Source organism: Spermophilus citellus, assembly GCF_964194105.1.
Source record: "Spermophilus citellus genome assembly, chromosome: 18".
Taxonomy (NCBI): Eukaryota; Metazoa; Chordata; class Mammalia; order Rodentia; family Sciuridae; genus Spermophilus; species Spermophilus citellus.
Window position 1 is genome coordinate 51,065,900 of NC_138200.1, and position 14,978 is coordinate 51,080,877.

The window sequence follows — 14,978 nt, forward strand, 5'->3', positions numbered from 1 at the left end:
TGTGAAGATGGTTGCAGGAGAAATGGGGGAAGGGCCCAAGGAGATTTGAAACTGAACAGAGGGGGGCAGGTGGGGGAGGGGCGTAGTGTGGCACAAATACCCCAGAGGCAGGGCGGGGGGGGGGGTCCCATTAAAAAATAGGAAGCTGATGGAGCAGAGGTGAGTTGGAGCTGAAGGGCACTGAAAGGTAAGAGTGGCCAAATGGCATCGGGAAGGACAGGAGGGAGGGCATCTGCTGGGCAAGGGCAGCCTGGGCAGGCTGGGAGGCAGAAGCTGGAGCTGCTCAGTCCCAGGCTGGATCCAGAGGGTTCCAGAAGGCTCAGCAGACACACGTGCACCTGGTTTGAACTGGTCAGTGGGACACTGACTGAGCTAGTTACTTGATGCTGTGAAATGGGCAGATACATAACCCCTCTGGAGGCCACCGTGAGCCTTAGAGATAAGTACAGAGCCTGAGGCAGGGAGGCACATAGTAGGTGCTTCAAACAGAGCGGCTGCAAGCATGCCAGCCACAGCAAGAAGGGACAACTTGACTCCAGGCGGGGCTCGCAGGGCCAGGGTGGGCAGAGCAGGTGGGCATGAGGAGGGGCCTCCTGAGCCCGCTCTGCTGAGAGCTGCAGCCAGGGCGGGCACAGAGCAGACGTAGAGTCCCCAGTCCCTAGGAAGCCCTGGGGAAGCTGCAGATGTTCCCACCGTGGCCGAGGCGTGAACTAGGGAGCACACAGTTTCCATTCCACATTGAAACAGTGTCCACACTGCAGGAACCGGCTCACAAACAAGACCCACCCAGGTGGGACGGGGGAGGGCAGCAGGTGCGAGTTGATGGGTGCCTGTGCTCTGGAAGAGCAGAGGAGGAGAGATCTAAGGCGGAGGGGCCCTCTGCAAGCAAAGGAGGAGGGAAGAAGGGGGGCGCAGCATGCCGCCTGCGCTGGAGCGCAGATCTACCTGCCCAGACCTTGGATGTCCCGTGCTGTGGAGCAGAAGGAAAGGCGATCTTTGTTGAATGAGCAACTACTATGCTCAGTGTTACCTGCAAGGCTGTAGAGGGACAAGAAAGCAGGACTGGCAAAGAGATGGCCTCTGGAGACGTACCAAAAGGTTCTGAGATCTCGGGGCATACCTGACTCCTGGCCTGGCCTCCCCTGGTCCTCCATGACCTAAGGAGCCGCCTCCACCAGCCCTTCTGCTTCCATCAGCCTGGGGCGAGTCCCTTTGCCCACCCAAGTGATTCTGAGGCAGATGCTTGAAGAGAAACAGACCTTACGTAAGACCTGTGACCTCTGTTTATTCCCTCTGTCCCTTTGATCCTCCAGACAGCCCTGCCAAGCTCCTCCTCCCATTACCCAGATGAGAGAAAAACTCAGGGAGGTAAAGTGGTTGCCCCGGGTCACACAGGCCTCGACTGGCCACAGGAGGACCTGATCAGGCCCTGGGGCTGCTGGTCTGGAGTTTTCTACCCTGGGATCCCTCCCTGGCCAGCCTTCATCCCAGCAGAGGCCCGGTGGGTTTCCCCTGCCTCATTCTTACACTCCACCCCGAGCCCCAGCCCTGCTTCCTCCTCAGGCTGCTAATCTGGTCTTGCAGACCATCCCGCTTCCTGCCAGCCGTGGCCCACACTGCCCTTGGCTCCCGTTGGCACTTCCTGTCCCTGGGCCCTCCTCCTGCCTCCTCTGGATGGGCTGGAGCAGGGCCAGGCAGTGCCCAGAGATCAGGGATGAGACCCTCCGGGGACCGGGGGGTCTCTAGCCTCCCCTCCTGGGGTCTGAACTTCCTCTGCTCTGTTGGCCTCGATGCCCACCCCAGAGCCCACACCCAGGGCACGTGCCTGGCCGGCCATTCCCTTGTTTACGGATCACAGGAACAGCGGCGTTCAGGGCAGAGCCAACTTCCACAAGGACTGGGAAGACAAAGGGAATTGGCAGATGCTGCCAGAACAGGGCCTGTCCCCATTGGCCACCAGTGCCAAGTCTGAGACGCAGCAGGAAGTGGTGCCCAGGCCAGCGAGTCCCCATGAGCACGTAGGCCAGGAGGGCAGGCAGTCTGTGTGGGGGGACAGGGCAGGGGCACCAGGGAATAAAGCACTGGCCAGGCTTGAATCTCGGAGGCCGGAGGAGGCAGGATCAGCCCCGCTGCAAGGGAAGCACTGAGCCACTATTTGTCATCTCGTATGCTGTGATAGATGGCGCTGGGTCTCAGTCCACCCCAAGGACTGTTCTGCTACCAGCAGGTGGCCCTGCTCACACCAGTAACGTCTGCCTTCCCTGTCTGCGGGACACTCCCTCAGGACACAAACATGCCACCAAGCTTTTAAAAACACACGCCCCTTCTCCTGTTCACTGCGAAACTTGGGAAGAGAGAAATCATCACTGTGACTCCTCTTCCTGGCCCCCCATCTGTCACCCCTCCAATAGCTCTGCTCTCGTTCACTCTTTTCTGTTTAACCTGCTCTGTCAAAGTCAGTGACCTCATTTTCCAAATCCAGCAGCAAGTCTCTGCTGCTGCAACCTGACCCTGCTGACCACCCCTCTGTCCTCTCCTGGACTCTCTTCTTTGGGCCTCCTTCCCTGTAAGCACCTCCATTCCCATGGACTTAGGGTTCAGCCATAAACTTCTGGCTTGCCTCATCCCCAAACCAGATCTGACTCCATCTCCAGGTACTATCCCCCCAGCTCCACTCAGGTATCCCGTAAGCACCTCTGATTCAACCTGTCCAACACAGAGAGACCTTTATCTCCTCTTCTCCCTAAAGGGTTCTTCAAACCCCTTCCCCATCTCTGATTGCTGACTGCTCCTGAGCAGGGCGCCCTTTAGTGGGCCCTGCTGAAAACCAAGGCAGCTCTCTAAGGACAGAGTTTCCAATTTCGCCCTGGGGGGATTCCAAGTCAATGGGTCCTGGGTGGGCCCAGGCCTCTCCAGTTTTTAAAGCTCCCTCTATGGTTCTCATGATGCATAGAATTTGGATCCTCACCTCCTCCAGCCTCTCGGTTCTGGGGTGCTCTGTCTATCTTTGACCCTTTAGGCCACAATTATTCCCATGCAGATAAGGTACAGATAAGGAAATCAAGGCTCTGCAGGAACATGACTGGGCCACAGTCATATCAGAAGCAGAGCCAGGACTCCTGACTTCACCTAATATTTCTGGACCCAAGTGGCCCCCATAGACCCAGACTGGTGCCTCAGACTCCAAGACACACACGCACGGCTCCCAGAGGGAAGGCAACCTGGTCCTCCTGTGCCCAGAGCTGCTGTCTGTTTCTGTCTCTCACTTGCCCCACCCTGAGACCTCTGAAGTCCCCTCAGGGACCCACCGCATAGGCTATGGCGTCACCACAGTGTCACAGAGTTATGGGAAACCCAGCTCTGGGCGAGGTGGACCGCGGCTGGGCTTCTGGATCACTGCTCTGCCTCCGGCTGGGCAGACGAGCCGCTCAGATCCACAGAGCCTCCGCTTCCCAGGCTGTAGATGGGAATGACAGCCCCTGCCTTTGGGGCCCCCAAAGAGGGAATCTGTGTGCTGGTCCAGGCCCGGCCCTTAGCAGGTGCTGGGCTCAGAGGTCCAGAGCTGAGGCCTGGATATGGGCTCCGAGTTTAGCATCCCGAGTGGGGCCAGGGCCAGGTCTCTGTGGGGACACTCTCGCTGGGCCAAAGCAGCCGCCCACCGTGGGGCCTGCCTATCTGCAGGCAGCCTGGCCCTCACAAAAGAACAATAACAGGAAACCATCCCGGGGGGAAGTGGGCCAGGGCCAGCTGGAAAACCTGAGGGGCGGTGGCCAGGCCTCCCTTGCTGGCTGGGTGTGGCTGCCCTCGAGGCGGTCAGCAGAGCTCCTCACTCGGCCTTGGACAGACAGCCAGACAGAACAGAGAGAGCTCTCAGCCCACAGGCACGGTGAGTGGGGACGCTCGGTCTTCTCCACCTCTGACCCAGGTGTGTGCGCCAGAGTGGGGAGGGTCCCGGTTTCCTTGTCTATGGAATGGGATTGTGGGGTGGCCAGTGGGGAGCAGCCCTTCCTGGGAGGACTGGGTCTCCTCTGGGGTCAAGGCAGGGCTGGGCAAGGTGCGTCCGGTGGTGGGCCCATGAGCACAAGTGGATGTCTCAGGGCTGAGGGGGAGTAGGGCTTGGTTCCCCCAAAAGCAGACCCTCAGCGTGAACCCAGCCCTACTGGCTTTCATTGATACCCTTCCTCCCCGACACCCAGATACCCAAAGCCTAGGGATCAGGAGCCAGTGGCCCCAGATCTCAGGGGAAGCCCCCCAGACGGCCAGCCATGAGGGCTGGTGGTCAGCCGGGGTGGGGGTTCGGAGGTTTGGAGAAGTTCACCCACCGTGGGAACAGACTCCAGCTTGGCCGCTCCTGTGTTACCTTGGAGACCTTACCCAGTCTCCAAACCTCAGTCTGCTTGTCTGGGCGATGGGGCTAGTGGGTCTCTGCCATTTATTTTGAGAACTAGAAATGGTGCACCTCGAAAGCTCTTGAGCAATTGGATTCTCTATTTGCCCAGGAGCGGTCCCAGCGGGTAGATTCTTTCCTCACATCTGGTGAAGCCCAGGAGATCTGGAGAGCTGGGGTGGGGGCGGGGTGAGATCTGAGCCGAGATCTTGGCCTGCAGAGCCCAGGCTCTCCCCAGCACCTGTGGCTCCCCCGCGCCTCGGGATTCTCAGGTGTAAATGGAGGAAACCGTCTTTTTCTTGGTCATTTACTTGAGATGCTCACATTTGGCCTTGGAAATGGCTCATAGTAGGGGATCTGGGAGGACCTTCGTGCGTGCGGCTGAACTCACCCGCCACCCTCCAGCCTCAGTGGCTATGAAAGCATAATGTTGTGACTCCAAGGCATTGCACCAAGCCCCCCATCCCACTCTACCTGCAAAGGGTCAGCCCTCAGAGGGGGAGGGGGAAGGGTGGCAAGCACCTCTGGGCACCTACTCCATGCCCCCTGGCCCTAGGTGGTGGGCAGACGGGATTGACAGGAGATGAAAGGCATCCCAGGAGGAGGGACGGCTGGGAAGCTCACAGGGCCTGGGGAGCAGGGAGTAGAGGCCAAGCAGCAAGAGGACCAGTGGCCTGAGGCCCAGAAGCCCTGGCTCATCCTCACTGGGGGCAGCCACAGGCTCCTCCCCTGTCTGGCCGAGTCTAGCCATCTGTGGGCCCCAGGCTGAAGGTCAGAGGGTACCCCCCCACCAGGAGCCCAGGAGCCACCCCAAGCAGCCCTACCAGCTCTAGATCACAGTGCCGAAAGTTAGGGGAGGTGTCTGCCAGCCCCAAAAGGGTTAAGCTGCCACCCTACATACAGCCTCAGACCCAACCATTGTGAAGCTAAACAAGGGCCGGACATGGGGCAGGAAGCCAGAAGGGGCTACACTTATTTTCTTCCAAAGTTAGATGACTCACACTTCCACTGCTGCCTTAGGGACAAGCAGTGGACACTGTGGCCACCATTCTAGGAAAAATCTCAGGCCCTGTCCTCACAAGGACCCATACCTGTTACCTCCACCACCCCTCCGTAGCCCCCCTTCTCACGTGAGGCTACGTGTATTTCAATTTGATATATGGGATCACTGAGGCCCAGAGAGATCATGAGATCAATCCAAGGTCACACAGCTAGTACAGAGTAAAGCAGAACATTGATGAGGACAGCCCTTTGGGCCCCATACCGATTACAGCCCATAGTGAAGCTCAGAGAGGAAGAAGCAGGCCCAAGAACCAGCCAGGAGAACAGCGACCCTGGGGAGAGAATGCTCTAGGAGATGGGCTCTGCATGCAGGAACTTGCTCTTGCCGGGAGAGATGCGGAGAAACCTGGGGTGTTGGGTGGAGAAGTCAACAGAGGGTTCCTGGAGGAAGAGCAGGAGCCCGAGATGCCGGGGAGGCCTCGGACATCGCCCTGCCTTTGCCTCAGTCTCCCCACCTCTCCAGGGCAGAGCTAGTCCTGAAACTTACGCAGGCCCCTCCAGCTTATCAGACCCCAGCGGGTACACAGACCCGCTGGCTGGCCCTGCTGAATGTGATTTCCTTCTGGAGATGACCGAGGGGAGCAGGAGGTCGGCCCAGAGCAGAACCAGGAAATGAGGTCAGGGGCTAGCCAGCAGTCCAAGCCACAGCTGCCAGACCAAACGGGTGGGCAGATGGCGGTCAAGACACATTCACTGATTGAGTACCTACTGTGTGCTGGGCTTACACCTGTGACCTCACTTAGTTCTCCCAACCAGGGAGGCCGCTACTGTTGCCTCCATTGCAGATGAGGAAGCTGAGGCTCAGAGAGAGCAAGGGATGGGCCCAAGGTCGCACAGCTCTTGAGCAGTCAGGCAGGTTCCGACAGGCAGATGCATGAAGCTCCTTCCTGTCTCCTTAGGACAGGAAGATAGCATGGATGACCCGGAGCCCAGAAACCCATGGGCCAGGCTGCCAATTTGTTTCAAATCATAAATTAGTTCTGGTCATTTGGTAATCTCTCCCTCACAGATTGCACTGAGGATTCAGGGACTGAGTTCAAGTTTGGTGGTTATGAAATTTTGATTGATTGGTAATGTCTGCCATGGGTGAGGGCAGGGGTGAGAGGCCACCTCTGAATTCTGTCTTGCCAGTCCTCCCTAAAGAGGCCCCCCACTCAGGGGGACCCTTAGCAAGGATAATTTCATTGCTCCCCAAAAACCTACAGTGGTGTATTTGACAATGAGATGGGCCATTGGGGGTAGGGATAAGTTTCTCTGAGTTATGCTGATGATTGCCACCGCTCTGCCCACCCTACCTGTTGTCTGCAAACATGCAGATTGGTTTCTAAATCCTGGGAGCGGCAAGGGAATCAGTAGCAAGACCAGAACTGGAGACTGAGCCAGACTGACAGCCATGGAGGGGGACTTTGACACCCCCAGGTCTGGGCCCTTGAGTCCTCATACTTGGATGCTAGAATGAAGTGGGGACCTAGACCCAGAAATTGTTTGGGCAGAGACACTTGGTCCAGAAGGCCTAGTCCATCCTGGTGGCCACTGGAAGACCAAGGAGAGGGGAGACTGGGCTTGGAAAATATTAAAGCATCACCCAGAGGACGAAGGGCACTCCGGGCCCCTGTGTGAAAACCCTGCTGGTGACCGGAAGAGCATCGTGCATTCCAGAGACTTCTCATTCTCCTCGTGGCTGGTAGGGGCAGAAGGGTGGAAGAGAGGAGAGCTGGAGGGTGGGCAGGCGACGCACTGAGCTGGTCCTTGAAGACTGGCTCAGGGGCTGGACTTCAACCTGCAGGGGTACAGTTTAGACAGGGAGGCTGTTGGCAGAACTCTGCTAGGAGAGGAGCAGTCTGGGCCCCCCAGGAGGAAGACTCCGGATTGAGCTGAGCCACAAATAAAAGAAAGCACCAGAAGCCGGCTCGTAGCTGCGGGGCCTCACCCTGTCCCCAAGGCTCCCAGGGCCTTGGCCTCTGCCTTCCCAATGTGGGCAGCTGCCAAGGCCCAGCTGTAAGTGCTGGGATTTGAGCAGATAGTGTGGGGGTCTCTGGGGGAGTTTGGGGATCAGTGGGTCCCACTCTATCCTAGACAGAGGCTCGCGGAGTGGGACAAGCGGGTGATAGAGAGCCTCCAAGGCCACCCACGGAGCTCGGGCTCCAGCCACCCTGCCTGCAAGCACACCCCCTGTGTGTTTTAGGCCATCCCCTCCCACAACCCTGACCCTCATCCCTGACCCAGGGCCTCTGGGCTGGAGTCCAGAGCCGGTGGGAGGCTGGGCTGGGACTAGCATTCCGTCCTTCTCCAGAGGTTGTCCCTGGAGCCGGGCTCGGCTGCTAGATCCCATCCTGGCTGAAGGCTGTGTGCAGGGAAGGAGCAGAGGGTCTCAGACAGCGTGGGCAGTGTCTGTGCCCAGGGCTGTGTCCTCAGGCAGGCATCTGTGAGGGCTGGGGGTCTGTGTGGCCTGAGGATGCTGTGTGTGCATCTGACCTGGAGCCTTCCTCCACACAGCCCCAGAGACCTGTTCAACATCACCCCAAAGCCCAGACTTGGCCCCTGAAATCTAAAACTTGAGTGGGGCTCTGATCAGATGGAGGGGTAGGGCTCTGCCCTGTGGTCAGAAGCAGAACCAGCCTAGGCCTTTGTTCAGAGCCCCACCCAAGGGCTCCCAATTGGGTCCAAATTTCCTAGCATCTACTTAACCACAAGGGCAGAAGGCCCGGGGAATCCCAAGAGAAGGCTCAGCCCCCCCTACCCGACAGTTCCCCTCTTCAGCCATGTCCCCTCCCCTCCTTCCGGCGTATGATTTAGAGAGCATGGAGCTGAGCCCACTGCAAGCTCAAGCCCTGAGATGGATTGGCACCAAGAGAAGGACCAAAGGGGACTTTGCCTGAGCCTCATGGGGATGAGTGACAGAGGCAGGGCTCCCTCCAGGGACTAGGCTTCACCCACTGGGCCCTCTCCCATTCCCTGTCACAGCTTCCTAAGTCCCTCCATCCTAGTATGTGCCACAAAGGAGTCCCCCGTCATCCATTTGGAATGGCTTACAAAACTAACATGGCTTCAGAGATGACATCAGCACAGATTCTGGATGACAGGGACATGGGCAGGGCCCTGGCCTCTGGGTGTCCAGTACCCACAGCTGAGTTGCCAGAAGACCCCCTCTCTACCCATACTGAGCTCAGGCAGGTTCCCAGACCGTTCAGCCAGGAACTGCTCAGCCCCAAAACTATGCCCAAGGTCCTCAGGTGCTCTGGACGTCCACAGTCCCCAAATCTGCCCAGAGACACCCCAAACCTCTCCAAAAAGTGGTGAGAACAGTAGACAAGGCGTGACTCGGCTTGCTAAAAGCAAAAAGCCTAAAATAAGCTTGACCCCAACTATCTGCTGGCCACACCTCCAAACTGCAGCCCAGGAACACTCTGTTTCCGGCTGTGGCCACAGCCAATCTGACCCGCCTGCCTTCCTCTCCATGGGCAGGAGGAGAATGAGTGATTGTCTACAAAACCCTTCCCTTTGGCCCTGTTTTGGTGGCCAGATTTCTAACACAAAAGCAAAAATCATAAAGAAGTGGAGTGTGGTTTTTCAAATGATGAGTTCCCTCGGGTTCCTCTGAGATTGGGTGTAGAAGGAACCCAGGGTTTAGAAAAAGACAGATTGGGCAAAGAGGTCCAGGTCTACCACTGATAAGCTGTCTGTCTCTGAGCCTTGGGCTCTTAATTTGTGAAATGGGAATGACAATTCCTACCTCTTCAGGAGGCTGGGGATACTGCAAAAACTAAATGAGGTGGTGCCTCTGAAAGCCAAGCACTGGAAATGGTTTATTAATATTACATGTGAGTATCACTGCAGAGAGAGAGAGAGAGAGAGAGAGAGAGAGAGAGGGGCATGACGCACCATTGAGGGCAGGTTCAAATTCTGGCTCCATCTCTTGCTACTGTGTGACCTGGGTTGGCTCACTCCACCTTTCTGAGCCTCCTTCTTCCTGCAAAATTGGATGGTTGACAACTACATCAAAGATTATTGCAAGATGTGAGTGAGATAATGTGCCTCAGGGGAGGTGCTCAGGGATGTCAGACAAGAAAACACTGTTTCAGAGTGCCTAAGTCTTCCGTGTCACGTGGGGATAATTACACGATCCCATCTCCTAAAAGCCCTCATTGCCAGCGTCCTCCCCCTCCCTTGACAAGGGACATACTGATATAGTTGACTGGGAGGAACTTGAAGTTGACCCGTGTGGACCATGGGCCTTTGATGGACACAGAATAGAATGCAGAGGGCTTCTCTACTCCCCCCAAGAACTTTAACGCCTTGGCCCACCGAGGAGTTAATGCCCCACATGAACCATGTGGCCAGAGCCCGGGGCCAGTGGACGTGGCTTTATTGAGGTCTCGTGTAGTCATCTATTAATTTGGGTGATAAATAAAGAAAACCATGACCCGTCCTCTGGGTCCCACATAGAGACTTTGTGAAAGGACAGCCGGAACTGGGTACAGGGCCAAGCGGGATGTGGAGGCACCCAGAGGCCAGGGACAGGGGAAGCTGTTAGTGTCTCAGGACCAGAGAGACAGAGGGAGGACGTTTCCAGAACCTAGGGAGGGACAGAGGACCCAGGGGCCGCCCACCAGCAGCTGGCATCATGGAGCAATGTGACCACAGCTGAAAACAGGAGCGAGAGCAGAGAGGAGCAGGGAAGACATTGTCCACATCCCTCCTCTGGTCCTTGGAAGGTCTGCGGGAGCAGCTCCTGACCAAACAACCAGAGGCCAGGGACGCGAGCCCAGAGCAGCCTTCATGATGCAGAGCTGAGGCTGGTGGGGCAGGGTGGGATCTGGCAGGGATGGAAGGGAAAGCAGAAGAGCCTGCTTGTCCCCCCAGCAAGTGATTAGAAGCTGAGGCCCAGGAGTGGGAACAGACCCCCCTCAGGGCTGCAGGGATAACCTGCCACAAATCTGGGGTCTAAAGCAACACAAGCTCATTGATGGGTTAACTCGCCATTCTGCGGCTCAGAAGGTTGAAATGGGGCTCAGTGGGCTGAAGTCAGTGCTGCGTTCCCCTTGGAGGCCCAAGGGAATCCCTGCCCCGCATCTTCCTGCCCCTAGGGGCCACTGGCCTTCCTTGGATGGTGGCTCCCCTCACGTCAAGCCTCTTGTCATTACTTTGTCTGTTTTTTTCTGACTCTGGCCCTCTGCCTCCCCGCTCAAGGATGATGTGATTATTGGGGTCCACCCACATCATCCAGGTTAACCTCTCATTTCAAGACCCCAAACACCCACCACATCTGCTGAAAGCCCCTTTTTGCCATATAAGGTAACATCCCAGGTTCCAGGGAATAAGACGCGGACCCTTGGGGGTGAGACAGTCATTCAGCCTATTACACAGATCTGGCCACCTCTCCTGTTCCCAGCCCCTGTTGCTCATTTCCTCTGACCCTGGGTACTCCTTGGTTCCTCAGGTACATTAACAGTTTCTCGCCTCAGGGCCTTTGCATCTGTCGGTGCTTCTGCCTAATATTCTCTTCCTTCTTCTGCCATCCCTAAAGCTGACCCTCAGACGTGGGCTCACATCTCTCTCTGAGTGGGCGGGGGAGTACCCGTGGTAAAGCGCTTGCTTGGCATGCAAAAAGCCCTGAGTTCCATCTCCAACACCAAAAAAATCCAAAACCTCCCAGAAGTTTTCCCTGGATTCAGTCTCAGTCAGCCACCCCTCACCCAGAGTCCTGTCCCCGTGCCACACTGAACAAGACTCACCCTGTCCTGCCCTGAGGCCTGAGAACTCTCTCCTGCTGTTTCCTGATTTCACTTGTTTGTTTTGCTTTTGCATTTTAGAGTCACTTCTCACATGAGGGAGGCAGAAAGAACCAAGATTTGCTGTTTCTTTCTGGGAGGAAGGAAATGGCCCCGTAGGGCCGGGGGGCTGCTGGGCCTGGGGCTGGGGTAGCAGCAGCTGTGACATCTGCCTGCTGCCTCCCTGAGTCAGGACAGCTTCCTGGCCAGGACTTCCAGCCTCCCCCTCCCTCCTCCATCCTTTGTCCACTGCCTTCATCCTGCCTGGAGCACCCTACTTCCAAGGGCACCAGGCGTCCTCCAGCTAGACCCCCTCATTGGTGGCCAAGAAGCTGAAGCCTAGAGGAGGCAGGGCTCCCCCAAAACATAGCACCTGCATCTAGGGTCCACCCCGACTCCAGGACCCTGGGAGGTCACTTCCTCCTGGGACAGAGGCAGGGCCCTTGGATGCTAAGGTCAGCAGGCCTGAGACCAGCTAGCCCAGCACAGACTCCCTGGGCCCTGCTGAGGCCAGCCTGGCGCCAGTGGCTCAGAGGAAACGTTACAAGAGTTCAGAAGCCTCCTATGAGGTACAGAGTCCAGCCTCCCCCGTGGGCAGGCTGAGCAAGAGGCAGTCCCACCCCATACCCTGTGAGTCCTTGTGTCCTGCCAAGCATGCACACTGGTCCCCACTCCCACTCACCGACTTTCTTCCCTCCACCGTCTCAGGAGCTGCAGGTCAGTGATACAAGGGACCCAGAATGGGTGGACAGGTAGAGTCAGAGTTGAGAAGGCAGGTTGACGGCCAAGGGCATGGCCTCCAATTGCTTTGGGGAAATGAAGAAAATGTGTGTTTCTGAAATTCAGGCAGAGGACAGGCCTTGATCTCTGGGTGACATGGGTCACCATATTCCTGGCCCATGGGGTTGCCCTCAAGAGTGTACAACCTGCAAAACTGCACAGGGCTTGCATTTCAAAGTGCTTAGCTTAGTATTCATCTGTCTCGTAACTTTCGTAACTTTCGAATGAAGGACCCACATTTCTATTTTGCACCGGGTCTGCCAATTACAAATCCATGAAGCAGGACTCTCAAGCCCCCACATGCCAAGCCTTGCTTTTATGACAGATCCTCAGGAGACTACCTCCTGTGCCTCTTAGAGTGAGGTGCAAACCTCTGAGTTCAAACATTGGTGTTTTCCTGGGGACCTTCTGAGACAGCATCAGAGCAAACCTACCAAACGGCATGCTGGCCGGGAGGGCATGTTTGTTCAGAGGAATCTTAAAATCCCACCCCATCGCAGCTTTGGGACAGGAAAAACAGTCTGAGCTTTTGAGACAGATAGAGTCAGTTCCAGTCCTGTCTCTCCTCCTTACAGTCTGGGTGATCTCAGGAAGTTACTAAAACCTCTCTGATTATGAGCTTATCTGTAAGATGAAGATCACAATTATTCCAACCTCGAGGGATATTAGGAAGATTACATGAGTTAACATACATACAGCTCCTGGAACAAAGTCAGACAAATACCAAGTTCTCAAAAAAGGTTGGTGATGGAGGTCAGAAGCCTGGCTCTGTTCTCAGCCTCGCTACTGATGCCTACATGGACTTCAGCTCCTCATGACTGAGTTTCCTCATTGGTAAAATGGCGATTGCCCAAATGCCTCCTGGGTGGAGCTCGTGGAACTGTGATTAACATCAGCATCTCCCCCTCCTTCAGGAGACCCCCCAGCAGCCTCTGAGGCTCCCCATACCCCTTGCACCTGCTTCCATCTTAGCCCATGTACATGCATGCACTAGGAATCATTTCTGTGTCTGCCTTCTCCTCCCAGACTCCCAGCTCCCCTGGGTCAGGAACAGGGTCTGATTCCTCTGTCTGCAGAGTGACGGATGAAGGCATGAACAGATAAAGGGAGCTCATTTCTCTACGGGAACTATTCAGACCCTAGGATAATGGCCATGTCCTGATGGTGTCTCTCCTCTTTCCCCAGACTGGCTCCTCCCCAGGGGATGCAGAGGCTCACGATGCTGGTGGCTGCTTTGGGTGCCTACCTAGGCCTGCTGGTGACAGCAGCAGTGGCAGGCTCTAACCCTACCCAACCGGACACTCCTGGCATTCTGCCTATTCACCAGCGCCAGAAAAGAGCCTGGATTTGGAACCAGATGCACATTGAGGAAGAGAAAAACTCCTCATTGCCCCACCATGTGGGCAAGGTAAGGCTCAGCCTCCATGGGAGGAGAAGCCATCTGCAGCTGGCCCAGAGCAATGGTCCTGGTGGCAGAGATGGTAATAGATACCAGGGTAGTTGTAGGAGTGGGGGCAATAGTTGTGAGGGTGATGGCAACAGAATTGGAGCTGGGGGAGGTGGTAGAACTGGTAGTGGTAGTAGTGGCAGCAATGGTGATTGTGGTGCTCGTGAGTGTGGTGGTAGTGGTGCTAAGAAAGGAGAAATGGTAACAGGTGCTGGTAGTTATATCAAAGAGGAAGGTGAGGAAAGTAATGGTGGTACTGGTGGAGGTGGTGGTAGTGATGGTGATGGTGCTGGTGGTAATGGTGGTGTTAATGGTAATGATGCTGGTGACAATGGTGGTGATGGTGGCAGGAGCAGTGAAGGGGAAGGTGAGGGAGGTGGGGGAGGTGGGGGTGGGGGAGGGGGTTGTTATAATGGTGGCGCTGATGGTAGTGGTGGTAATGGTGGTGGTGATGATGGTTATGGTGGTGGTGATGATGGTTGTGGTGGTGGTAATGGTGATGGTGGCAGTGACAGTAAAGGAGACAGTAAGGGAGGTAATGTTGATTGTAGTGACAGTGATGGTAGTGGTTGTAATGGTGGTGCTGATGGTGGTGGTGGTGGTCATGGTGGTGGTGGTGGTGGTAATGGTGGTAGTGGTTATGGTGGTGGTGGTGATGGTGGTGGTGGTGATGGTGGTGGTAATGGTTATGGTGGTAGTAATGGTGGTGATGATAGTGGTGGTGATGGTGGTAAAAGTGGTGGTGGTGGTGATAATTATGCTGGTAATGGTTGTGCTAATGGTGGTGATGATGGTGGTAACTGTGGTAGTCATTGTAGTGGTGATGGTGGTAGTAATGGTGGTGATGATAGTGGTGGTAATGGTGGTGGTGATGGTGGTAAAGGTGGTGGTGGTGGTGGTGGTGGTGATGGTGGTAATGGTGATGGTGGTAGTAATGGTGGTGATGATAGTGGTGGTAATGGTGGTAGTGATGGTGGTAAAGGTGGTGGTAGTGGTGGTGGTGGTGGTAATGGTAATGGTGGTAGTAATGGTGGTGATGATATTGGTGGTAATGATGATGGTGATGGTGGTAAAGGTGGTGGTGGTGGTGGTGGTAATGGTGATGGTGGTAGTAATGGTGGTGATGATAGTGGTGGTAATGGTGGTGGTGATGGTGGTAAAGGTGGTGGTGGTGGTGGTGGTGGTGGTAATGGTGATGGTGGTAGTAATGGTGGTGATGATAGTGGTGGTAATGGTGGTGGTGATGGTGGTAAAGGTGGTGGTGGTGGTGGTGGTGGTGGTAATGGTGATGGTGGTAGTAATGGTGTTGATGATACTGGTGGTAATGGTGGTGGTGATGGTGGTAAAGGTGGTGGTGGTGGTGGTGGTGATGGTGGTAATGGTGATGGTGGTAGTAATGGTGGTGATGATAGTGGTGGTAATGGTGGTGGTGATGGTGGTAAAGGTGGTGGTGGTGGTGGTGGTGGTGGTAATGGTGATGGTGGTAGTAATGGTGGTGATGATATTGGTGGTAATGATGATGGTGATGGTG

General features: G+C 55.9%; 1 protein-coding gene across 2 annotated transcripts in view; it reads left to right on the forward strand.

Annotated features, from left to right (window-relative positions):
- The first annotated feature begins 3,751 nt into the window (after positions 1–3,751).
- The window catches only part of CDH5 (cadherin 5), a 35,976-nt gene continuing 24,749 nt past the window's right edge, over positions 3,752–14,978 (forward strand). The window contains exons 1-2 of one of the 2 annotated variants that reach the window (XM_081273110.1): positions 3,752–3,890; positions 13,186–13,408. In XM_081273110.1, the coding sequence (XP_081129236.1) occupies positions 13,205–13,408 (204 nt within the window). In that variant the 5' untranslated portion in view covers positions 3,752–3,890; positions 13,186–13,204. The remainder of the gene's footprint in view (positions 3,891–13,185; positions 13,409–14,978) is intronic. The other variant, XM_081273111.1, reaches the window with a different exon arrangement.